The 27,220-nt window shown below is 33.4% G+C and overlaps 1 protein-coding gene across 1 annotated transcript in view; it reads right to left on the bottom strand.

Annotated features, from left to right (window-relative positions):
* Positions 1-27,220, bottom strand: part of DACH1 (dachshund family transcription factor 1) — a 440,456-nt gene that overhangs the window by 133,469 nt on the left and 279,767 nt on the right. Inside the window, 1 exon segment of the mRNA XM_030311912.1 lies at positions 7,913-8,085. Coding sequence (XP_030167772.1) covers positions 7,913-8,085 — 173 coding nt within the window.

Here is a 27,220-nt window from a genome sequence, read left to right on the forward strand (position 1 = left end):
CATAGATGGTGTTGCATGCCTCCATCAGAAACACATAACGTCTGCTTGGCTGCATTTTATGATGCCAGCCCCCACTGATGATCATGGTCTAGACTCCACTTCATTAGCACTGGTAATTTGGTGACATTCCAACTATACCATTCCTTATTTTTTGGCCAGAAGATTTAGATGAACAGAAAAGTTCCCCTAGTGAATTAATGATGATCCCTAGGAACAGTCTGTATGGGAAAGTCAGGAAAATGCTTGATTTCACCCCTTTATCCTTTGCTTTTGTCCTTTAAAAGAATCAATTCCCTAGAATTCAAAGGTCAACCATGAATTTATTTTTTAGCATTATTACAAACGTATTGATTTAAACATATACTATTTGTTTAAATACATTGATGTAGGGTATATTTAGTGGTGGTTGCGTTTTAATACTTTTGTTGTAAGCATCTTCTTCACATTTAATATCAACACCCAAATAAACATTAAGAGAATGTACTTAACTATTTCTCTAAGTCCAAGTAAAAATTATATGAAATCGTTTTTTGTGTGTGAAAAAATGTCTAAAAGTAATACACACATCTAGTGTTATTTATGATTGCCCCAAAATAAGCTATTCTGTACCTAAACAAACATGGGGGACATGACATTGCTCTAGGATTTTCATGTACTTTGAGACTCAGGTCACTCTGGTTCTAGTTTTTATAATATTTAAACATTTAAAACTTTCATGCACATAAAGTCCTGTTTACTAATATAGTTATTTAAGGACCTGCTTTAAAGGAAATTATTAGGGATCAAAATTTTACTTGAATTTAAGTTTTTCAATCTTTAATTCTTTAAATGAGAATGTCATAAAGTGTCTCTGCTTATCTCTCTCTCTCTCTCTCTGCCTTTCTTTCACACACATATACACACACATATAGTCAAGAGGAGTCAATGGTCAGTGGAGAAAACTAACAAATCTAAATCATATTCCTTGTCCTCAGAAACCTCCGTAATGTAGCTTGAGAGAAAGATGTTTATTCAAAGATGTAGAATAATTTGAATGTTGCCAAATTTCTCAATCTCAATTCTATACTATCCCTGAAAAAAATTAAATCTGAAAAAAAATGCATTTAAAAATTAGCTTTCTATACCAACGCACTGCAGAATTCCCCCAAAGTAAAATGCAGCACTTTTGTCAGGTGAAGAAGCCTGCACAAGAGAGAAAATTCTTACTATACAATTATGATTCTATTTCAAAAGCTTGACACGAATCTCTTATAAGATTCTAGAACTTATTTTTAAACAAATGATTGTGAATATTTGGGGAGAAAATAATGGGAGAAGACAATGTCAGTGTACAAAAACTTTGAAAGATGTTGTAAACACTAATGTAATCAGTATGGTGACCTGAATAAGTAAAGGGGTCATTAGCCCCATTGTACAGAAAAGCAAACAGAGATATTAAGTAACTTGTCTGAGGTCACATGACTAAGAAGTAGTAGAAATGGAATATAAACCCAAGAATTCTTCCACCATAATCTATGTTTTAAACTACTAAAATACACTGCTTTTCTTTTTTTCAACTTTTTTTCAACAAGAACCATTTTTTCTAAGTCCTTATGATATCATTGTGAATTTATTAAATAAAATGTGAGAAAAATATTGATTCATTCAGGGAGATTTGGGGTTACTTGATGAATGATACCTAAAGAGAATCAATTAGTAGAACATTTCAGCCTATTAGGAATTCTCTAATGACAAGAGGAATTGATCTCTTGATTTATACTGTTTATTTTCCTCAGTGATTTAAAGTAATACAAGTAATATATCCTTTTACAATTTGGAAATGATACAAGGATTGTATAAATAGTATGAGAGTTTAGAATGTTAATACTCAAAAGTATCTAAAGAATAGGCTTCAAGTTATGAAATGAATAACTCACAGAATAAAAGGCACAGCATAGGGAATACAGTCAATGATATTGTAATAGTGTTGTATGGTGACAGAGGGTAGCTACACTTATGGTGATTATAGCCTAATGTATAGAGAAGTTGAATCACCATGTTGTACTGAAACTCGTATAACATTGTGTGTCAACTATGCTTAAATTAAAAAGGTTAAGTATCTAAAGAGCCTAAATCAGTGGACTGGGAAATACACTTAATATGGATAAATGCAAATTCCTAGTAAAAGTAAAAAAAATAAAGAATTGGCTTAGTACAATTTCATGTTTAAAAGGCATGAAATGTACTGAGTCACACACACACACTCACAACAGTTTTGTGAATTCGGACTACATTTATAAGCTGTTGTCCACAACTGAGGTTTAGGTTAGTTCCAGCATCTCTTCACTAGCCAGTTCACTTCTAGAGTATTGTATGGAAAGGACTGGGGTAAAGAGGGTGATTTTTCAAAAAAGGTCAACCAAGAAGCTTGATGAGGAATGGTCAAAAGAAGTTAGAATACTGTGTCTGGAGGAAAGAAACACTATAGTTACTACAGCAGAGGATTTATAAATTTAAATGGCTAGGACACAGAATTAGTAGACCATTTATCTTCCAGGAGAACATAATAAACTTGAGGTAGAAGCTAATGAAGACCCTCTTCATTCTTGAGTTTGCTGAAAATAGAATAGGCTTTCCACAAAAGCTGAGCTATATAAAAATGGGTAGGGAGGATGCAAAAATTATTTTGCCACTGTAGGGAAAGCTGGATTATATAACGTCTGATGTCTCAAGTCTATGTGTCTTCATTCATAACATTCATAGAACATTAAACAGTAAAAATATATGATTCTCAATGATACATAATAGACTAATACAGAGCCCATAATAATTTAATATATACTTACAGGCAATTGGCTATTAGGAATTCAAATTAGAATTATTGTCTAAACAGTATATGCCCATTTCCTCCTCAAAGTTATCTTACTAAATTATTTCCAGTAGTCCAAACCAATCAGCCGGAGAAAGTCTAGATTTAATACTTTGGCAGACTCCATCATGAAGGCTTCTTTTAAAGCAAATAACAATGATACAGTGGTACTGTCTTCATCTCTGTAATTTTCTTTTCCTCATTTCCTTTAATTTCTTTTATTTTTCAATGCCAAAACCCATGGCCCCATCATGTTTGAGAGTTTAGTTTGAGCCGCCGCAATTATCCACAGCCTAAGATTCACACGGGTATGAGTTCATTGTAGTTCTAATGCAGGTACCAGCAATTTTTTATTTTTCTGTAAAGAGCCAGCTAGTCAATAGTTTATTCCACTCTGCTTTGTATGTGAAAGTAGCCATAGATGTTATATAGAGAGAGTGTAGCTAACTCCCAAAGCCATTTTGTTTATAGACACTAAAATTTGAATTTGATACAATTGTCATGGGTCGTGAATGACTGTCTTCCTGTGATATGTTTCCTCACCCACTTTAAAGTATAAAACCATTCTTAACTCATAGTCCATGGGAGAACTGGAAGAAGGGTGAATTTTACCCCTGGACGACAGCTTTTGGACCCTGTTCCATTGCATGTACTGGTGTGGTGTGTACATTCTCATAAATAGGTTTATGAGAAAGTCTTTGGAGCTCCTTTACCTCCTAGAAACAGGTAATGACAAAATGTTTTAAACGTCTGTAACCCTGAGAGCATTGTTTTCACTTCCCTTCTGTCCTATAAATTCTTTTGCCATTCTCATGTAGGTTGTTTTCATTTTAATTCTTATCATTACTCTCAAAAAATGGAAATGGTACACTCCAGCACACGGGAAACGCCTCAACCTTCTATTTTCCCTTCAAAAGCTATTTCCCTTGTTTTATCATTCCTTCAGATGGGGGAAATCTTCTTGGTATTTAACATTTTGCTTTTAATCGGCCTTCATAATTAGAATCTTTTCAGGCAAACAAAGTTGCAAGCACTATTCTAATTGCCCACTTGGGTCCCATACTATTTAATGTGACATAGGAGTCAAACATTTTCTTTAGGGAAAATCAAACTTCCCCCAAATTAAGTTTAACTAATATATATCATGGGAGTTTACTAAACACTGCTTGTGCTATGAAGTCTTCTATATATAAATTTAGGCAGGTTTTTTATTAACTTGTTTTCCCTAATATTTGGAATTCTATAAAGAACCTATTCCTTACCCTTATCCTCCGAGGCTGTACTCTCGAATTCTCTCAGGTCTAATTTTTTTTTACCAAAAATTGTTAGAATTATCTTATGCTTTTCTTGAAATATGGTTAGTCTCTATGATCTTTAACATCAAATTTAAAAATATATAGGTGGCCAGCCTGCAACGAAATGGGGCAATGGGCCCTTCTACACTTCCACGGTGGCCAATGGAGCGTCACTTTGATGTGTGCAGTTAAAACTACCAGCTTGTATTATTAGTGATAAATAATAATTTTTAAAACCATCAGGTTTTATTTTCTCTAATCATTCTTAATTAGAGCCATTGTTTCTTATTCAGCTATTATCACCATTTATATCACCACTGCTTTCAAAAGCCCAGAATTTCCTTTAACCTATCCATAGCCAAGTTTCTGAAAATATTTGCCCCGAGAGACTAGAAAATGGGCTATCACTATATTGTAGGAGGTGTTGGCACACAGTTCAAGACACAGGGCTTTGTCACTTTTTTTTTATTACCTTTTTGCATATTTCCTTCCTTTCTCCCTGTCTCCCTCCTCTCCATTCCTGACCTTAATTTAAGAAACCAAAGGAATGTTGCTGACTTTTCAATAATCTAGACTGTTTTCTAAAGGTGCCTTCCAGAGGAAACCCAACTGCTTCCTCCTACTTACCTAAATGTTGACAACCAAAGATTTAGTAAAGGAAGTTTCACTACTTAAGTATTCTGATTAACATTGGATACAACATACACTATTTAAAAAATATGTGTGTATTTAAAAGATAAAATAAATCAAGTTTTCTGATGTAATTAGAGTCTTCTGGATCCAGACATATGTAAGCTACCAGCTGATGTCCAAATTATCTACAGTTAATAACTAAGTCACCCATTATGATTTTAAACTGCGAAAATCTGTTCTTCTGCCATAGTTTTACTTTAACTACGATTCCATATCTTGTCTAAATGAGGAACTACAAAATTCCCAGTTTTGAGAGTGAAAATTATATAATTATTATTATGAGGACGATTCTCTATAGTAATAATTACTAACTTTTTTAAAAAATGAGAGTAATCACATCCTATAACTAATCCTTAGTACCTTTTCATTTTTTAAAAATAGCTATCGAGTACAATGATAGGAACACTTAGCCTTTTTTCTTCAGCCAAAATCTCCCTCTAGGTCACTTCAGTGAGTGAAGCAATGAGAATGTTGAATTCTCAGTAATAACTATTACCAAAAATGGTCATGAATGGAAGTATGCAGTGACATCTTGATTAACAAATCCTTTGGTAACAAAGGAACCCTCTGAAAGTCACTCCGAATAAAGAGGAATTTTTAAAAGTTATCTTCTTGGTTCCTCGCTGATGACAATGTAGCATTCATTGGCATTTTCTCAGCTGAAGATTTTTAAGAAGTTGATCTCGGTTTTCTGTGATACATATATTTTTTCCTGGTGAGGATACTTCAGAAAATGGTGAGGGACTAGTATACATCTTTGCTTATAGAGCCATTGTTATAAGAAAAATTGGTATTAGCATATTATTCAATGTATAATAGTAATGTATAAGTATGTATACAATGTATATATACATTGTATACTTATACAATGTATATATACATTGTATACTTATACAATGTATAAGTAGTAACATGGCCTTTTAAAAAAAAATGTATGACATTACCTATCATTTTGGTATAACACGGAGCATTTTCACTGCCCTAAAAATTCTTTGTACTCTCCCTATTCATCCCTGCCCCACTCCTTGGCAACCACTGATCTTTTTAGTATCTCCATAGTTTTGCCTTTTCTAAAAGGTCATTCACTTGGAATCATACAGTGTGTAGCCTTTTCAGCCTGGCTTCTTTCACTTACCAGTATACATTTAAGTTTCCTCCATGTCTTTTCATGACTTGATAATTCATTTCTTTTTAGTTCTGAATAATATTCCATTATACGGTGTCAAGCGTTTAGTTAAGCTACTCCAATAGTATTGCTGCCTAGGCATCCATTTTGTTTGGCCAACTGTCCTGGAGGGACCTTAACTGACAAAAGCCCCCTCTTGCAAGCACATGCCCTAGATAACAGCCACAGAGTCACAAGTAAATATAAGCATGTAAGCCCTTAATAGGACTTCTTCAGCAGCACTTGTGAATAAAGGTCTCCTCCTACATACGAGCCCGCTGGAGCTCACCAAAACTATGCTCTTCTGGTTTTAATTGCCCAATCTAGCCCTAGCCTGGGAACCTCGAAGCATTCCACTGTTGGGCCCTGACACAGGCATCTGTCCCAGATGCTGCCTTGTTCTCTCTGTACTCCACCTTGACCTCCCCATGTGGTCCTTCAAGGTATATACCCTGAGGTATTTCCACCAGAACTCGTGAGTAATAAGGTTTTCTATTTCAATTTTTTTTATGGTTTGTGTTGGACCATGGCTCACCATCAGTCATCCCTATGTTCCACTTAACAAATGTTAATTTAGCAAAGTCATAACATATGGATATACCACTTCTTTTTAATCCTTTCACCTACTGAAAACATCTTAGTTGCTTCCAAGTTTGGGCAATTATTAAAAAAAAAACTGCTATAAATATCCATGTGCAAGTTTCTGTGTAGACATAACTCTTCTACTTGTTTGAGTAAATACCAAGGAGCTGGCAAAATACATAATCCTGTGGTAGAAGTATGTTAAGCTGTGTAAGAAACCATAAAACTGCCTCCCAAAATGGCTATAGCATTTTGTATACCTACCAGCAATGAATAAGAATTGTTAACAGGACTTTTTATGTAAGGCATGCTCCAGAGGCCTCCTTAACTCAACTGTATTATATTCAGAAGAAAGAGGTAATGATTATGTCATATAAGGATAAGCATTAGTATCTTTTACTGAATTTAAAAATTAATAATGTATTCTGACAATTCATTTAAAGGAATTTTGTTTAAGTACATATTATAAAATAAATTAAAGGTATATGCATACACATTTAAGGGTATACACATACCCTCCCACACAAGGGGAAAAGAGAGAGAGAGAATTGTGCATATATACACACACATGTGATCTTTGTATAATAGTGTTATCTTCACATATAGTGTATTTTTGAATTTATAAAAAGCATTCAATTTTATTATTTTGTTTAGTGTTTACACCTATACTGTATTACCTACTATTTATATTTAGAATAGGATCAGAAAGATTGAGTCACATGCTCAAGGCAACATGGCAGAACCATAATTTAGCAACAAATCAGCAACTATTTCCTATACCTTAAAGCTCATAAACCCACACACACATACATTGACATGCATGCATTCATGCACACAGTCATATATTTATTGAATTTGAAATATATCAATTAATTTCCTACATCCATCTCTCTCTTAATAGATAAAAGACAAGGGCCCCTGGATGGCTTAGTTGGTTAAGTGCCTCACTCTGATTTTGGCTCAGATCATGATCTCACAGACGTAAGATCAAGCCCTGCATCAGCCTCTGCCCATGGAGCCTGTTTGGGATTCTCTCTCCATTCCTCTTTCTCTCTGCACCCTCCCCTGCTTGTACTTTTTCTCTCTCAAATAAATAAATAAACTTAAAACAACAGATACAACATGGAACTTAAGATTGGCCTAATCTGTCTAATACTGTACCCCTGGCTCTACCTGGTTCTAACTACTGTAAGTGATTTTTCTCACAATTTATTTACTATCATCTGTTTTGAATTTAGAATTACTTGTGGAATAAAAAAATAGACTTAGAGGTAGTGGCCAAGACGATGTTTGGCATAAGCCAAAACAGTGACATAAGAAAACAATTACCTTAATAACAGACGTCTCAACTCTGGAAGGGGGACTCTGAACGTGAGCTGCTGCCGCCATATTTGCAATGGTGCTGAGATGGTTCATCTGGCTCATTGCCATGGTGACAGACGCTGGAGGTAGGCTGACGGGAATTAGAGGGTGGGGCATCATCATAAAAGGAAGTTCCAGTCCTATAAAAAATGCACAGATCTCATCATTGCTCTGTTCAAATAAAACTATGAAACGTAGTGTATCTCATTTATGAAAATGGTAAAAGGCATAAATCATTGAAAATTGAAGCATTAAAAAACGTTCTAATAATGATTGCCAAAGGAAAAATATTTGTCCTCTTTATATGCAGCAATACCCACTCACCACTCAGGGAAACTAGCTTTGAAGCCAACCAGTTCGGTGCCATGTTTTAACACGTCACCATGCTCCATGCGTTCAATACAAATGGTCAATTCGTTGCTGCATTATTCTTCTGATCATTCTAATTCTTGCTTAAAATATGAGGGTTTTATTTAACATATCACAATCAGTTATCTAAATGTAGTATCTCTTCATTATGTCCTACATTTTACAATATAATGATTGGATATTTTTTTCTGGGCAACTGCCATTTTTAGTACCAAAAAATACCATTATAGAATTTGGCAGAAGGTGGCTCTGCTTCAGATGGTGGAGAGGTTGCCTAAGTGGAAGGCTATTAGTTCCAGGCATGTGGGGGTGGGTAACAGAAGCCTGAGATCTCTGTGATGGGCAAGAGGACAGTGTTTGCTTATCCCAAGAACCATCACAGCTACTTGTGGGGAATGCACATAAGCAATTTGGATGCAATATTATTCCAAATCTTCTAATAGTTTATTTGAAATGAGGTTTTAAAAAGTATATCACATTTTGAGTTGGCCAAGTGATTTCTTGGAAAATAACCTCAAGTAAGTAAATTTCCCCTAAACCATATATTTTTTTTTGTTTTTCTTTTTCTTATATAGTTCCTCAATTAAAAAAAAATTCTACAATATTTATCTTACTTTTTGAGTCTAATCTAGTTTGAATAACCAAATTAAGATAAAATGGTCTCTTTTATATACCTAGAGAATTAATTACTTCTTAGAAGTGAAGCCCACTGGTAGTTGTAGTTATTCTTGTATTAAATGATATTCTAGCCACCATTCAGAGTTAAAGTTCCTCACTTAATTCCACCACAAATCCTAAACATGGAATTATTAAATGCCCAACTCATTTAGACACAGCACAAAGAGCCTAAAAGATCACTTTACAAAGGTTAATAATGTCAAAGCAATATATTAAATATGCGTGCCTCAATAAATATATCACCTTTATTCAACTACAAAGAAACAAAAGTTGATGATTATGGCAATATAGTGTCAAAGTAAAAACAGTACATTTGAGAGCTTTCATTTTAATAATGGGGCCATGTTTTGGATTTCAGTAGATTTTTAAACACCTTAATAGGATACACCTTAGAAGGTATTTATGAATAATTTCAATTTAGACATGTTCCCCAATTAAATTAACACTAACTTATTTACTGAATCTGTTGAATATACAAACAACCCCCTTGAAGAAAATTTTTGTAATGTCCCTGTCAGCTTAATGAGTTTTCATTTCTTAAAAAAGGAAAAGAAATAATATTTTCATATAATATACTTAGAAACAGCAAAGTTGGTAAAACTCCAATTTAAATGCTTTAGCTCCATTAAAAGCTTCATTGTAAAATCTCTATGACATAGTTTTTAATGAAGAATACTTAGTTACTGCCATGATTTTTTTCCATTTACTTCATGAAGACAGTTAAGGTTCAATATAAATTCAAACTCATTAGCTCAATACTGTCTGAATCTTAGAGTAAATTGTTCAGAAGTGGGTAATGAAAACTCAATTCAAATTCTTCAGCAATCAAACAAAGCAATTTTATTAAACAATGAAAAGAATCAATTAAAGTGGATATCTTTATTATCTTTATTATTTTACAAGAAACCATGACAGCTTTTGGCTAAAAAAAAGTTTATAGCTTCATCCAGAAATGACTCACATAAAAGAAATTTCTCCAGCTTGTTCCTACACTATGATATAAAAGTTCACTTCCATATTCACAAATGGATCTACTTTATTTCTCTACTCACACCCTTTTTGATGCTTATACCAAGGTCCTAGTCAAACATGCAAAAACTGTAAGTATGTGAATTTTTCAAACATATGGTGTCAAGAAAATATTTGATGGCGAAACATGATAAAAATTCGACTCCACAATGCCTTTATCGAGGTATGTGCAAATTTTTTCTTTAAATGTTTACTTTTTATAGTATCATTTAAAACAAGTGTTGAGGCATAATCACTGACAATTGGTATAGAAATAACACTTTGGAATAAATGTTATTTGAAAATGAAAACTGGGTAGGGAATTTATAATTAATGGATAATTTTCCCTACACATTTCATTTAAAATACCAATAAATGCAAGCATTACATTTTCATAGTATGTTGCTTATTTGAAGATAATTGATGGACTGAGTACAGAAAAATACATTCATTATTTTAAATTCAGTTTGAGTTCTGCTTATATCTATTATCTACTTTTGTTTCTCTGTTCACTTGAACCAATTTCTCCTTTTATTTGAATTTTGATTGCCAGTTAATACATTGGAAAAAGTCATTTTTCCAAATATATTTCAGTTTTACTCTCATAGTGGAGAAGCACTGTGACTATTTTTTTCACATTATCAAGGTATAAAATATTAAGCCAAACTTCTGATTGAATCATTCTGAAACAGATTATAGACAAAATACTATCTATTTTCACATCTCTTTTGCATCACAGGGTATTAGTCCCTTGTGTGAGGGTAAATATCAATCATCCACATGTGAATTTTCCATAGCAAGTTGATAACACTAGATTGGATTTTCCCACTACATAAAATGCTCCTAGCCATCTCCACCAATCATCATTTGTTAAATACTCATGATGTTAGCTCATTTGGGTAATAAATAGAGCAAACAATTAAGAAACTAAGTCTGATGAAAAATATACAATATATAACTAAGTCAGCTGTAAGTGATTTTTGCATTATTTATAACATCCTTTTCCTATTAGCATGAATAAATAAGAATTGAAAATAGGCCATTTCAGAACAAGACATACCCATAGTTATTAAATGTATGATTTCAAGTGCTTTGGTTTAAGCCAATATGTTTAGTGATACAAGCCAGTATATATGTACTATGCCTACACGCAAACATATATATACACACTTGTATACATTTAAAATTAACGTTTACTACTGTGACCACAGGAAATCTTGCAAGAGACAGAAGATAAAATATATAGGAAATTCTAATATTTGGTAAGGAGAGTTAGAAACAACAACAACAAAAAATACCTGATGCATCTCTCTTTCCCCATTCTTATTGAATCAAACTGTTTCTTGACTTTACAGTGGAAGAACAAGGTGAAGTTGATATAGCCTTCAGGTCCCCAAAGAACATATACTATCATAGGTTATCAAGGCATGTAGGTAAAAACTCATAAAACACAATAAAATTATAAAATGGTTTAAGCAAAGGAAAATGGTCATGGGTTCATGGGATCACTCAGTGGATCCAACTGTTGATTACTTGAGATTTGTATTCATATTTTAATGTCGGGGGGAAGGAACTGAAGGGAAAGAGATTTCCCATACCTAGTCTTACACACAGATTGTGGAGAAGCGCAGGAACAGTGTCAGGCTAGACAGCTGCTTACGTAGGTTCAGCTGCAGGTAGAACACAACAGGCGGCTGCTATATGCTGAAATTAAGAAGCGTAACCACAAGCACAATGAAGGCCCGCTATTAATGCTATGCCATGATTTTGGTGGAGTCAAAATTAACAAATGGAGTCTTGCAACACACACACAGCCAGAGGTAAGCGGGTACATAAATGTAAGAAAGGAAGTTGAAATAAAATGCCTGATTACCAATTCTGTCTCTAGCTAAAAACTATTAATTTTGCATTCTATAGTATCTGAAACAATTCACTTACCTGCCTAGGTATACACATATTAAGAATTTATCAATAAAAATGTACAAATATCTGGAACTTAAATACAAAAAGCGATTGTGTGTTTAGTTTTCCTTTGTGTAAAAAGATGTGTATTCTTCAGGGACAAGCAGAGTGATCTTAAGATCTAGTGTAACTGAAACGTGAATTTGTAAAGACTGGGTATGGAACTTTCTCTGCAATCTTACACGCTTCCCACCCCAACATTAAAACATAGCTATACGTTCTGAAAAAAAGCAAACAGCTGGATGCACTATCTCCGTCTTTTTACAAGCTCAGACTACTTTTCTTGGCTTGCTCCAGTTTATATTTTGTCTTAGTCTGTGATACATATCTTATGATGGACCAAGTTTTATTTTTTTTTATTTTTTTTAATTTTTTTTAATTTTAACATTTATTTACTTTGCCACTAGATGCATTTTTTTTAATGAAATTTATTGACAAATTGGTTTCCATACAACACCCAGTGCTCATCCGAAAAGGTGCCCTCCTCAATACCCATCACCCACCCTCCCCTCCCTCCCACCCCCCATCAACCCTCAGTTTGTTCTCAGTTTTTAACAGTCTCTTATGCTTTGGCTCTCAATATACTGCTTTGGGGAGAAACCCTTAAATTTTGAAAGCTATCCCTACTCTAAAGGTAGTCAGATTATGGGACATTCAGAACTGCTGAGTTACAAATATTAAATGGCTTTCTTTTTCCTCTAATTTGTGCCTTCAAACACATTTTGTCAAGGCTCCCTTTTCTGCCCCTTAATAACCTTGAGTATTAAAAAATCCATTCTAGTTAACGCTTATCTCTGTTTCTCCATCTCTATCAGCACTGGCCATCCCTAAGAACCTAGGTGGCCTGGAAGACAATGGCTTGGTTAGTTTTTCATCCATCCTCTTTCTCTCCTTCTCCTGGATAGTAGGATAAAGGTCTCCGACTCAACCAGTTCCACCTCAAGTTCTCCCTGCTTCTACGACTATGCCTATCAGCCACTTACATCTTCCACATGACAGATGCCTAAATGCTAAGTATCTCCTACTAAGTCATGCCTGATCCTTTAAGAGGGTCCCTCCCAGAGGAACTTCCTAGAAGCACGAGTCACTAACAATGGAAATCTTCAGCTTCCTGATCTTCTAAACTCCCCAAACTGCCACTGCCACCTTACCAATAAGGTCCTTCTCTTGGTGTGGGTCGTCTTGTTCCGATGATGTCCACTCTCTAGCCTGCCACCTATCAATTCCTTACCCCCCTGCTCAAATATATACAGAAAACAGATCAGCAGTTCACACCAAAACAGAAATCCAGCTCTGAAATAAGGGGAAGGCACCTGTAAACTTGGAAAGCCTCCCTTCAACTGGTGGTGTGGAAACGCTCTCAAAGAGGGATCACTGAGTCACAGCCCTCCCAGTAGATGCTGTCTCTTCGCTGCAAGGATTTCTTCAATCCCCTCTCTACGGTCATACTCTCTTATAATGAGGCAGGAGGATATTTGTAGGGCCTGGATGATAGTTAAGATAGGCTGGTTCAGGTGCTATTGATAAGTAGCAGCTGCTTTTTACTTTCTTTAAAATGAGGGGTACCTGGTACCTTTTGTTCTTGTGTGGGACCACAGGAAAAATTCTACTGAATATCTGGTGACATGGCATATTCAATAGAACCAACAATAAATATGGCTAGAGTATAAATAAAATTTTAGCAATTGATTCTTGTGAGTAAACTGAAATAAAGGAAAGAAATGTGAATCCTCAGCATTTGGAATGTTATTTTGCAAATCAACTGAAACAATTATCAATTGAGACAGAGGTGCGAAAAAAAAAGATTACCATGAAAAAATAATTAAAGAAGGATTAAATGTGTAGATAATCATTGGCAAAGAAAGATCACCTTGTTTTGTGGAACACAATTTTTAAGTAGAAAAGAAAATGTAAAATGCTTTGGGAAAGAATATTATTACTGTTTAATTTAAAAAAACAACAACAACAAAACACAAACTTGGTTATGTGTATGAGTGGCACCAAATATCCTAGCCCTGATAATCATATTTATTATTCAACCCTGCATATATCTAATGAGGAATAGATTCCAAAAAGGAACACCATAGTATATTTTTATGAATTTTAGATAGAATATATGTCAAACACAAAATTAAAGTGACCTGTAAAAAAAGAATGTCTTTCAACTACCATGCATTAAAATAGTAAAAGTACATGTAAATGTTATTACCCTTTATACTTAGGTAACATGTAACTATTCATTCAGATCTTCCCACAGGCTGACCCTGATAAAGGAGGAAATCTCAAAGGGACTAACGGTCACACCACCGCTTAGTGAGTGACACTGATAGACTGTGACGGGAACCTGACATTGTCAAGATTCGTTTACAATGAAAATGATGGCAAGAGCAGGCATTTACTACATACCATTGGAGACCACTTAGAAGGATGTCAACACTACCTTAACAATGGAAATAAGACTATTCAGTGAAAGCAAATACTAGTCACAGACACTACAGATGTTTAGTTGTTATTTCAAAGGTAAGTGAGAATATACAAGTTACTTGCTTTTTTCACCTTAAAAATGAAATATAAAATGTCAACAGTACTCCTAGTGTTTTGCATAAATAGCAGACACAGTTCTCTCCTGAGTTAATGTAATGTAATCTTTTTAAATCTTTTTTCTTCTGGATAATGATCTGAGTTGATCTACGTTAGCATATATAAACACTGAAATCTTTTGGTGTTTTGGTTCAACTTCAACAAATTACTTTATTTTAGAATGGAGAGCAAGTAATATTTTATGGGAACAATTAATTAGGGTCACAATTAAAAAACAAAACAAAACAACAAAGCAAATAAAATAAAGTAAAATAAAATAAAATAAAATAAAATAAAATAAAATAAAATAAAAAACATTCCAGTTTCAGCGCAGTGCCTCAGCAAAGAAAACACCACTAATGCCTCCTGGCTGGTATTGCAAAATAACACCCACAGAGCAGGACATTTCCAGAGTCTAAAATTTGTATACGTACACATCTCATGTTTGATTTGGAACCGCTGGGGAAAAACAAATCTGGTTGGCTGTTATGTAACCAATCCTGCTTAGCTTATGTTCTAACATCAACTTACTTTTTTTCCTTAGAGGGAAAGAATAGTATTTCCATGAATTCTAACTATCCCACTACCATTAAATAGGAGTCATTTAAGTAAACATGTTACTCTCCCAGCAATATTTAGATATATTTTCTTTAGTTATCTATCATTAATTAAACTTTACTCTCTGTTACCTGAGTGTTAAATATTTGTCCATTAGAAATTTAAAACTCTTACAATACAAGAAGGCTTCTATTTTACCTGTGATGTTTTCTTTTGAGAGCAGAGCTATTTTGACACATTATATATCTTTTTGACATATATATATATACATGTATATATATTCTATATATATATACATATATATTCTATATATATACACATATATATTGATGATAATATAACATATACATATACATACATATACATATATATTGATGATAATATAACATTGGTGCTATTAAAGTCCCTGGACTCATCAGAACAATGCCTATAGCCAGATTTCTTCACCAAGTGGAGACATTTCTATTTCCTTGCATATTCTGCAAAGCTGTTGAAAGTGGCATAAGTTAATAAGCTATACAAAGTGACGTATAACATACTAGAATCAGAGCCACTTATTTTTTTAGTTGAATATTCTTCACCATCGCTAATGATTATTGAACTAAAAAGAATAAGAAACAAATTGTAAAATCAGAGCTGAAGTTCAAGTCACTAGTATCAAATGGAATACATAAGAGGATCCTTAAAGAAGAGGGAGACATATAAAAAACAATTATCCTGAAAATCTTTGAGGAATCATGGAAAACCAGAACAGCATTAGGTAACTTACGATACACAATGGCTTACATTTTAAAAGCCTTGACCTTAAATTCATAAAAATTATTAGAATGAATTGTTGTATACAGAATTCAATACTGTATGTATTTTCCCTGATTTCATACCAAAATCCAGAAAGTTTTGATACAACTTGAAATAAAAGAAGGAAGGCCATTACTATAAAGATAAAAGGTTAAATACTTTATGTGGGAAGACAGAGATAATTATATCAGAAAACACTTTGCTTTTTGATGCTGCTGTTTTCTTTGGATTCATTAGCACCATGCTCTAAGTGTTAACCAGGTAAAATCGATTCCCTAAACAAAACAAAACAAAAGCAGACTTAGACTGAGTAATTAGTTACATAGGACTCAAGGAAAGAAATAGTAGCCAAATTTTATATCCAATTTGTATGGATTAAATATTTAGGTGTTTCGTTGATATGGACTATAAAATGGTTGGAAGCAAGAGCCAAATGTCTCTATTTAGTGGAAATCATATTGCAACAGATTGGTTAATTTCTACAGCTAAACTATAACACTAGCTATTATGGACAGTATAGAAATAACAATACTAAAAACATGTAAGCTTTCCAATCTAAAATGTATTCATGAAATTCTTCAAAATAAAGCAGTTGGGTATAATGTATCCACTTTAACTGCATCTTTTAACCTTTCTCACTGCCAATGTCAATGAATTTCTACCTTTTCCCACTTTAACTCATCAAATTATTTTTCCATTAGGCAAACAAATGAACTAGAAATTCTCCTCTCTAAGGATATTGTAATTTCCCTATAGATTTACAATTACATCAAATAAAATTTCAAGTTAATATACTTTATATACTGTTAGTAGTGTAATCAACGTCGTGGTATATAATATTAACAATTTTATGTTCATGCATAAGTGTTGTTCATGGTAAGTTGAAATCAGTTTTCATTTCCATTGTTTTATACGGTGTTTTCAGTTTTAAATGATTTATGTTGAAATTGAAAAATTTTCTCACTTGAGCCAAATTGCTATTAAATTTTCCAAAAAGCATAAAACCCCCGTAGGTAGCATGGCATACTTGTGGAAATCATCTCGATATTTCTCTATCTGTATGGATCTACATCTTAAATTATCTTCTCCCCAAACCTAGTTAGCCTTAAAGAATGACATCACCAGCTAGTTTATAAGCCAGAAACCTAGGGATCATCTTTATCTCCTCTTCTCTGTGTGCCACAAATGTCCAATTCCATTTCATGTCCTGTTGATTTCATCTACGTCATTTATCTCTACTTCTATATCATCATTACTTTTAAGTACAAATCTGACACTGTCATTCCCCTGCTTAGAGGACTTCAGTTGTTTCCCACTGTTATTAAGGAAAGACCCAACACTTCTTGTCTTAATGTAAGCACCACGTGGGCAAACCTATGTAGCTTTTGTTCATCATTGTATCCCCAGCATTTAACAGAGTAGGAATAACTCTCAGTTCTTGAGTTGAAAACTGCAATTCTCAGACCAATTTTTACCTTCACATGAGGGAAACTTCAATGTGGCTTTTAAAAATGCTAAGCTATGGCCATTGTTCTTGACCAGCTTACAGTGTGGGAGAGAGAGATACAAATACAAACATATGTACATAATTTTATCTTTGACTGGAATGAAAGAGAAGATGAAGACATATGTTTGGTATTCTGAAAATAAGCTTGACAGAACTGGGTAATCATTTGGATACAAACGGGGATGAAGAGAATAAAATGTGAAAGATGATCTGAGTATCTAGACTAACAGGATGTGTGGAGATATTATTAAGGAGTGATGATGATAATGATGATGATGATATCTAACATGTATTGTCTACTTTCAATGTGTGAAGCACTGCGGTAATAAGGTTTTATACATACTATCCAATGAATCTTTGGAAACTCTGAGGTAGATCCACATTACTGTTATAAAGGTTGATTTAATTTGCCCCAGGATTTAGATTCTGGAATTCTGAACAGGCAATCCAAAATTTTAGTCACCTAATGAGGAAGATCTGATTTAAAAATAAATGAAGATTAGTTCGATTTTGGACATACTAAATATGAGATGCTTCAGGAACAGTCAAATAAAGATTGACAATAAGCAGTGAGAAATACAGAACTGAAATTTGGAAGAAAAGCAGATACTCAGTGAGGAAGATGTGGATGTCTTTGACTTGTAGGTAGGAGATTAAGCTGTGATGCTTGGAGAGGGCATAGAAAGTATAAAGCTACTTCTACTAAAAGTGTATTTGTACTGTAAGCCACATAATAAACCCCAAATAAGCCAGATGAATGATTTAAAAACAAAACAAGTAGAAGAAAAAGAACCCCAAGAAGCTGAGCAGGACCAAGCAAATATTGGTATATGACTCTTAAAATAAATTCTTAGCACAAAAGAGTACCAATGTCCAAAATATTCATGTCTCTCCACTTACTTCTAAATTATAATATTCTTTTTAATAAGAAAATCAACATGAATTACTGAGAGATCTTGGGTCCTTAATTAATACTGAATGAATGAATGTAGGACATTATGACTAGATGTAAAGATTTAACAATCCTAACTACTATTTAGGTAAACAGACTGAACCGGGACAAACAAACAAAAAACACAAATAGACACAGCTAAGTATAGCTTGAAAAGATGCCATTCGCCCAATTTGTAATACGATAAATAATTAGAATATCCAACAATTACAAGGTCCCCCTAAGAACATTAAGGAGAGAGGCAGCTTTAAATCAAAAGACTACATATCGCAAATAACTCAGCACATTTGAAGGACCATTGAAATAATATTATATTATAGTGGTAGATTACATGCAGATGGCAGGCCTGTTGAAAGCTACTGTTTATATGAAACCAAATCATTCTTTCCATAGCTTTTATTATATGTAGTGAAGACATACAATTCAAAGCACTTTTCATCAGTTTTTCATAGGCAGACATAACAGGTGACTTTCAAGGTCAAAATGACCACTATAATTTCAGTTGCTAGCGATGAAAAAAATACTTAAGATGATTAGCATTAATGTGGATAATTTCATTTCCACACTTTTAACTCCAATTTGGGAATTAAATATAAGCATTCATTTTTCTCCCAAGAATAAATGCATATGCTTTTAGTTGGTGTCACAATGTGAATTAGAATAAGATAAATGGTTACAAAATGTGTTTTGAAATGAGGATTGATTTTCTGATAATATCAACACTCTTAGGTCAATAGAAAGTAAAACTTAAACTCCTTATTCATTTTTTATTTAAAAAATATCTACTGTAACTATTATAACCATAGTATGACCAATGAAAAATATAAGGAGAATGCAACCAACCTAAGGTCACACAATGATTCAGTGTCAGAATTGAGTGTTAACGTAGGTTTTATGTTCATTTAACACACACACACACACACACACACGCGCGCGCGCGCACCCACTGTAGTATTGGAATAAATCATTTTAATCATTTTTCTTCAATAAAATTTTCCCAACATCAATGCTAAAAAGATGCATGCCTTGTTAAAAGAAATAATGAATGGGGAAATTGCCATCTTTTCTAAGGTGATCAAATAGAAAAATCAGAATTTTCAAAAGTCTTAAACTTATAAAAGCAGTATCTATACAAATTGTCTTTATCTGTACTAAAGATATTGTATTTCACATGTTTTCAGAGTAAAGAGACCTCTATCTATTAAAAAATTATCATCTAGGGAGGGATCCTTATTATTGAATAACAAATAGTGATCTAATTGTAGAAAAGACCCTCTGTAATAAAGAAAAATATTATGATCTGTTATTTTCCTTTGTGATCCCCAAATTTGTCTTAAATAATTTCATTATCCCCTCCAATATTAAAATATTGCACTATTTCTAATTTTTCTCTGTTCTACCACACATGTTCTCTCACATCATTACACAGGGAATGTTAGAACCACTGTCAACAGCACACAGGTGCTGTCATTTAGATGTACCTGGCCTAACACCTGGGTAAATACACCTTGTTAAATGTTGCTCTTAATTAAAATAACTTATATTAGATAGCTATTTAAGACTTCGGTTAGTAGGCTAAAACGCAATTTTTCAAAACAAATTAAATACCTCAAGATCTTCCTTTAGTTTAAATGGTCTGTACAGAAAGTGTTTTTCCTCCTTGGTAAATCCTGAAATTTTGTTCTATGAGATTTCTTGTAAAGAGCTGGTTTTTGCAAAGAAATCTCTTGAACATATTTTGTACCTTATCATGTATTTAAATCATGTTCTCAAAGAATTATAATTCTGATATGTATACATCGATAAACAAAAATTCAAAAATAATTTATTGTTTAATGGCTTATGTGTATAACACGATGGGGGACTTTTTTGTATATTTATGTATCATCTATTTTAAATTTAATAAATCCAAAAAAGTATTAAGAGTTTTAGAATAGAATGCTTAATTTTTAAATGTGTCAAATTTCTACTTACTGTGAAAATAATTTTTGAAAATATTCTCATGTGAATTTGCTCAGGCTAATATTAATATATGTTTAAGTTCTGGCCTTGAAAAAGATTTCATGTTCTTGTTTATCCAAAAGTCAAGTGACTACTGCATATTAAAAATCTTGGAGAGGAAACAGGAAAAAACCAGCAGACTATTAAGAATATGATGTAACCACATCAAATAGAAAAAAAAAATAGAAATAGGACAGAAAACACAAATAACTTTTTAAAATATCAATATATAATCACACAAAGAGAACTTGAGGTCAAGAATGTTACAGTGTACAGGACAAGGAGCAAGCAATTATATTTAAAACACCACTATACATATATAATTCATGTATATATTTGAATAGAGTTGAATATACAAAGAGTTGTTGGGGCACAAAGTGGACACCGAAATCATTCATTACCTTTTTTAACATATATCAAACATCTATTGTGTATCAGGCAGTGTTGTGAGCACCAGGACTAGAGCAGTAAATCAAGCAGTTAAAAATCTGTACCTTCCTGGAGTTTATATTCTAGTTGGGAGGCAGGTAGAGAAAACAACGAGCAGATAAATAAACAAAGTGACATTGCAGGTTAAATGAGATCCCGATCACAGAAGATTGAAAGAATGTTTGCACGTATGTGATGTATGTGTGCACACGTAAGCATGTGTGTTAGGAGATCACCCTGGAAAGACCTTGCTGAGAAGACTTCACCATCAAGCACAATCCTCTCATTTTGCAGCAGAGGAAACTGGGGTTCTGAATGATTAAATGAAACTCAGGAGGCCATATAACTCTTTCAGAAAAGAGCAGGATTTGGAATACATTTACTGCCTGATCCTTGGACCTAAATCCTTTCTACTTCGCAACAGAACACATCGAGTTGAGAGAATTGCCTGGGCTGTTCAAGAAGGCACAGCAAACATAAATGGTGGGTCTGGATGACAGCTGGTCGCTCCACTGATGGAGGAGAAAGTACATATTAGGAAAGCATCAGAAGTCAGAAAGAATTAGGTAGGCTAGGGCCAGATTATGAAAGTTCTCAGATGTCAGGATGATGAGTTTGGTCATCATCTTAGGCAGGGGAGAGATATGATTAAAGCAATGTATCAGATGGTCAGAAGGAGGAGAAGGAACTCATCATCAGGAATAATCATTGCAGGTTCTGTCATCTACTACATGACATTGATGTGACCAGGGCAGGAATCCTGATTCTCATATTTCATGCCACTGGAAAATTGATAAAATAGAAAAAAAAAATCTTGTGTTCTCTATCATTAGAGTTTCCTAAGATGATGATTGAGGAACAAATTGGTTTCCAGAGCCAGACATGAAAAAACAGTTATGCTGAGTGAGGACATAACTGCATACTCTTCCCTATATCTGAACCCTGTGGCTTTTAAACCAATTCCTCTTATATATGCACCCAATATTTTTCCCCAATAAAAGGAAAACCATGTGAGTCTTGTATGGAAGTCTTCACGTGAAGAGATACAAATTGCTCTTTCGTGACATAGGACACAGCTCACCAGTGGATATGAGTCAGCAAGGTAGGTTCTTAATAGAAAAGCAGGAGAATTTTCAGTAGGTTCAGAGTTGATAGATCTTTTTCGACCATCCCTGAGTGACACAATTAGAAAAGGCAAGAAGGAAATATTCCACCAAATTCATGATTTGATAATAAGGTTTATGAGATAGGACAAGTTTGGCTTTAATATTTTATTGAAAAATTAAATCTGGAAATGCGTTTTAATATTGCTATTTCTATTCTGGGCAGAGTGTATATTACTGTTCTGTAGCACTTCAAATAACAGTTATCATACAGAATATTATATATATAAGCAGAGAGCAAAACAGTGTTTACTATCCTGACATTGAAAAATATGCACCAGTAAAATAAACATCCAAACTTAGCCAATATTTTTGCTCTCCTTCGCTTTTCCTCACTATTCACAGTGCTTAGACTTACTACACTTCCTCAAAAATAACCATATATAATATACATCACGTAGGCTATAATATCTAAATGATGCTACAAAAATTTGATTCGCAATACTATACATAATGTCTTATTGGAATTGTATATCCAAATGAACGCATACAAAAATTACTTACTTTCTTTAGGCTGATAAAATTGTAGGACATGATAAGCTTTTATTTTGCCTGGGGAGGGTTTTATCTTTCTCATCAAAACCAGAAACAGTTTATATTATGTTAAGGTGCGCACATGTAAAGTAAGACACAAAGCGATACTCTGATTCATATGAGATGTCTTTTTAAAGTATATCATTTACTTTAACAATTTTTGTTTTCTTACCCCCAAAGTTTTCAAGTTAACTTCTATTATCATCTGAATGCCTTGAAACTTGATATAATTTAATATGCTAAGATAAATTTTCAAACAGCTTACTATGTATAGACTGCTTTGAAAAATTCAAAACAGCCCCCATAAGCAAATGTCATTTCTTTCATAGTTACAAAATGCAAACTCCAAGTGTTTTATCCTAATGAATAAATGAGTTTGTCCTTTATGTATAAAATATAGTTTGTGTTTGTTGCACAAGTTTTTAATAATAGATGAATTTTAGGTTTGCTCCAACATATTCAATAAAGTGTGATTAATTTGGTTTTTCAAAAATGCAAACTAGACATTACTATATTACTTTGCAAAATGCACAGCTTGCAACATTATTGTCTCAGTGGGATCTTAAATTGAATTGTAAAATGTGTCTTATTTCCAGTTTGATTTATGTAAGAGATAGCAGTGGATAATGTCCCTTTTGAAGTTTCACTGCTTTGTGTGAACAAACAATATAAACCTAAAATTCATAATACAGTTTATTAGAACCCAAAGCAAACTTTCGAGTTATATCATGTTTGACTGAAATGAAAACTTACGAGGGACTCAGAATACCACATTTCTAATGAAACAACTTCTTGAAGCTTCCTATTATGACAGATTATACAATACATTTTTGACATTTTCTGTGATTTTTATTATGATATTTCAAGTAATTACCAAATCATGTTTTTCTCTAAAAAAGCTTTCCTGTGCCCTGAGAATTAATCTATGATACCATTTAACTTGGCTTTTTGAAGTAAATATCACCAGATAAAAGCCAGCTGGATCTGAATAATAGGATACTTGAATGAATGTATTAGTGTTTGAAAAAGAGAGTACAAATCTTCTAAAAAGATTAATTTCCATAAAAAAGATAGCTCCCGGATCTACAAAAGAATAAATTCAAAAACATAATAAACTCTCAGAAAGAAAGGTAGATTAAAGTAAAAGCTGCAGCACCCTGTTAGTGCAGCTGTTGTGTGGCAATGATTCTGTATCAATTACATTTGGTTGGTCCTGTAGGGCTCTTCAAAGCTTTGTGTGGAAAGCCTGAATACGGGAAACAAGTGACACCGTAAGTAATAACTTCAGCGATTAATTTTGATGCAACACCCCTTTCATTCTGATCTTACTCTCAATATTTACAGTTGAGAGACGCTACAAAGGTTCTGATGGGAATATATGAATCCAGTATGGACGAGGTTTTTTTTTTTCTCCTTCATTTATTAAAGATGTGGATATGAATTTTTCTTTGTCATGAAAATATTGCAGCTTTATCACGCGACACAGCTGCTGACATCATCATGGAAAAACACCGAAGCTGGCCAATGGACTTCATTTTCAATATCCTGTTTCAAAACGTGGTCTCTAAAAAGGGCCATGAATTCTGTTCACGCGACTTCTCTATTTTAGTCTGTACAATTACTCTCAAAAACAAAGTTTGACCATGCATAAATTCCTCTGGCAGGTAAAATGCACTGTTCCATCCTGAATGATTCTTAGACTATTATTATCTTTAAGAAAAAGATCAGAAGCAAATGTGGAGATAAATTAATTTCTAACTTAGATTGAAGCCTATAAAAATGTAAATCTGTTAAAAGAATTGGCATTAAAATGCTATATCAGTATTAGATAATTTCATAAGAAATGCAAAATAATGACTAAAAAAGGGAATTACTATCCCGTCAAAACAATAAGAAGAAAAATCAACTGAATAGCTAGTAAGACATTTTGTCAATTAGATTTTGAAATTAATCTTAATATGCAGAGTAAAACTGCTAATTTCCCTTACTTCCCTTCAGTTTTTACATTTTTGACAGTACACTTTCAAAATCAGCCCGAAATGAAAAGCACCCTAGTAATTGTATATGTCCATTTAAACTGGGTGAGTTGTTTAAGTGTAGCGAGATGTTTAAATATGAAGTCAATGTCCATCATAATGAACACATAAAAGACATATTGCCATTATCAGAAAAACAGCATCTCATATGAAAGGCTACAATGTTTATCTGGAAAAGATTTTAAAGAGAAAGGTTGCTTTCTCTGCACTCCTATTAACTATTAAATGGTTATGACAATTTTTAACAGCAGCTCAAGAATTTCTTTATCATACTTCTTCAAGAAAGCTGCTTTTAGTTAAAACATAAAAATGGTAGTTACAAGGTTTCTGCAAACATAACTGCCATTCCATTAAGGAAATGGTGCGGCAAACAGTAAGTAGTGGCCTCAAGGGAAATGTAAGTATTGATTTTATTACTGTGTTGGTTGGTTTGTATTTGCAATTGTCAACTCTAATTTTGGACTATGTTTTAAGTATCTTTAAAACTGCTTAAGGAAAGGACAAATATTAATTGGGAAATATTGATAATTATTATTCCTATGCTTGAAATATCGTAGGAGATTCTCTCTTAACAGCTTTTGATAGACTGTCTTTTAAAAATAGGAAACGTTGGGGCACGTGGTGGCTTGGACAGTTAAGCGTCCGACTTCGGCTCAGGTAATGATCTTGCAGTTTGTGGGTTCGGGCCCTGCGCTGGGCTCTGTGCCGACAGCTCAGAGCCTGAAGCCTGCTTCAGATTCTGTATCTCCATCTCTCTCTACCCCTTTCCTGTTTGCTCTCTCAGAAATAAATAAACATTTAAAAACATTAAAAATAGGGAAATGTAATTTTGTCACACGTAGTAAATGAACAACCAACTCATTTTCATTAAGTCAAATGATGCACTCATTCTGTATACTAGAAATCAGTATCTGACTCTAGGAATAAAATCAATTACTATGAAAAGTATAAACATAGTTACATACTTCCTTAATTTAGTTTGGAAATTTAGCTTTGAAATTCATTGAGATGGAAGTTTTCATTCACCTAAAAGACATAAAATAGCTATGAAACTAATTATAAGTCTAGAATTTTCATCATATTGAAATAAACTTCAACTCATAGTCTCATTAAATATAAATTGATCATATACTAAAAAAACCACAAAATTTGCCAACTTAATATAATTAATGTTTTATATTATCATCATCATTATCTTCATCATCATAGATTTCTTCTTTACATTTCAGTAAATGACATTCACACATTTATGCTAAAGGTGTAATTAAGAACACAGATCATTTTCTTAAACCATGCCAGAGAGCATCTCTGTTTAATATGTAAATTTTCAACTATACCTACGGGGCTGTAAATATAGTCAGTGTTAAACTTCTACAATTAACTAAAAGAAGTGTTTATGCTACACATAAATTTTAGAAATGTCCTCTGTGGAAATCTAAAGAGGTGCAAATTAATATTAAAAAAAAACATTATGGCTGTTCTTCAGATTAAAAAACATAAAGTATTCTTGGGTTCACAAGCTACACAGTACACTTTAAACATCTCATATCAAAAAGAGAAAGAAAACCTTTTATAAACACACACGAAACTTTAATATCACTCAATGCCATATTCCTACATGAATCTATGAAGAGGGTCAAAGGAAAATGGTTCTCTTGTGTTTTAGCATTAAAGTCGTACCTGTGTTTTAAAATATTTAGAGAGGAGAAATGTCTTAATGAAGTTAAACCTTGCTTTGACTAGAGAGATGGGAATTCTTTGTGCATAATACATGTTCAATATGTGTTTGTTGGACTATACTTCTCAGTTCCAAATAATTAAAGTATGATAGATAAATATAGAAACTGGCCTCATTGGTTGGGCTATAGACCTGAATCTTAGCTCCATCATTTGCTATACAGTTCAGAATAAAATTCATGACTATGTGTTCATACTCTCTTTGGAATTCACCAGTCTACTGGCGAGACTACTCTCCCTAAATGCTAACTGAATGAGTGATATGCATACAAAAATTTTACCAAAGACATCTGACAGAACTAAAGTTTTATTTACAAAAACAAGAAAAGATAAAAATGGAGATAAATAATAATCATTTAAAAATCAACAGAGACTTTGAAAATAAGTTTTCATCCATCTTCATTGTCAACCTTCCTGAGACTGTCATATTGATTCACAAGATTCTCATTTGAAACTTCTTCATTCTCTTCACTACCATCACTGTCTACAAGCATTTTTCATGAAAACTCTGGAGAAAACTTGTCGTAAATAGATCAAGGTTTCTGAACACAGGTTCTAAAAATCAAGGGCATCTGGATGACTCTTGTCTGACTCTTGATTTTGGCTCAGGTCACGATCTCACAGTTAATGAGTTCAAGCCCTTCATCGGGCTCGGTGCTGACAGAACCAGCATGGAGCCTGCTTGGGATTCTCTGTCTCCCTCTCTCTCTGCCCCTTTGCCACTCGCGCTCTGTCTCCCTCAAAAATAATGAAATAAACATCTTTAAAAAGCTTAAAACGTAAAAATAAAAATCAAGGGTCTTATTTGTAACATATAGCTTTATATGGCAGTGTTTCTCAAACACACTGGTTTCAGGATGTCTCTACACACATTGGTTCCATGTCAATATTTACTATATTAGAGAAGAAAATTAGGAATAAAAATATTTGTTAATTAAAAATAACTACAACCACAAATCCATC

The sequence above is a fragment of the Lynx canadensis genome, chromosome A1 (assembly GCF_007474595.2).
Source record: "Lynx canadensis isolate LIC74 chromosome A1, mLynCan4.pri.v2, whole genome shotgun sequence".
NCBI classification, from domain to species: domain Eukaryota; kingdom Metazoa; phylum Chordata; class Mammalia; order Carnivora; family Felidae; genus Lynx; species Lynx canadensis.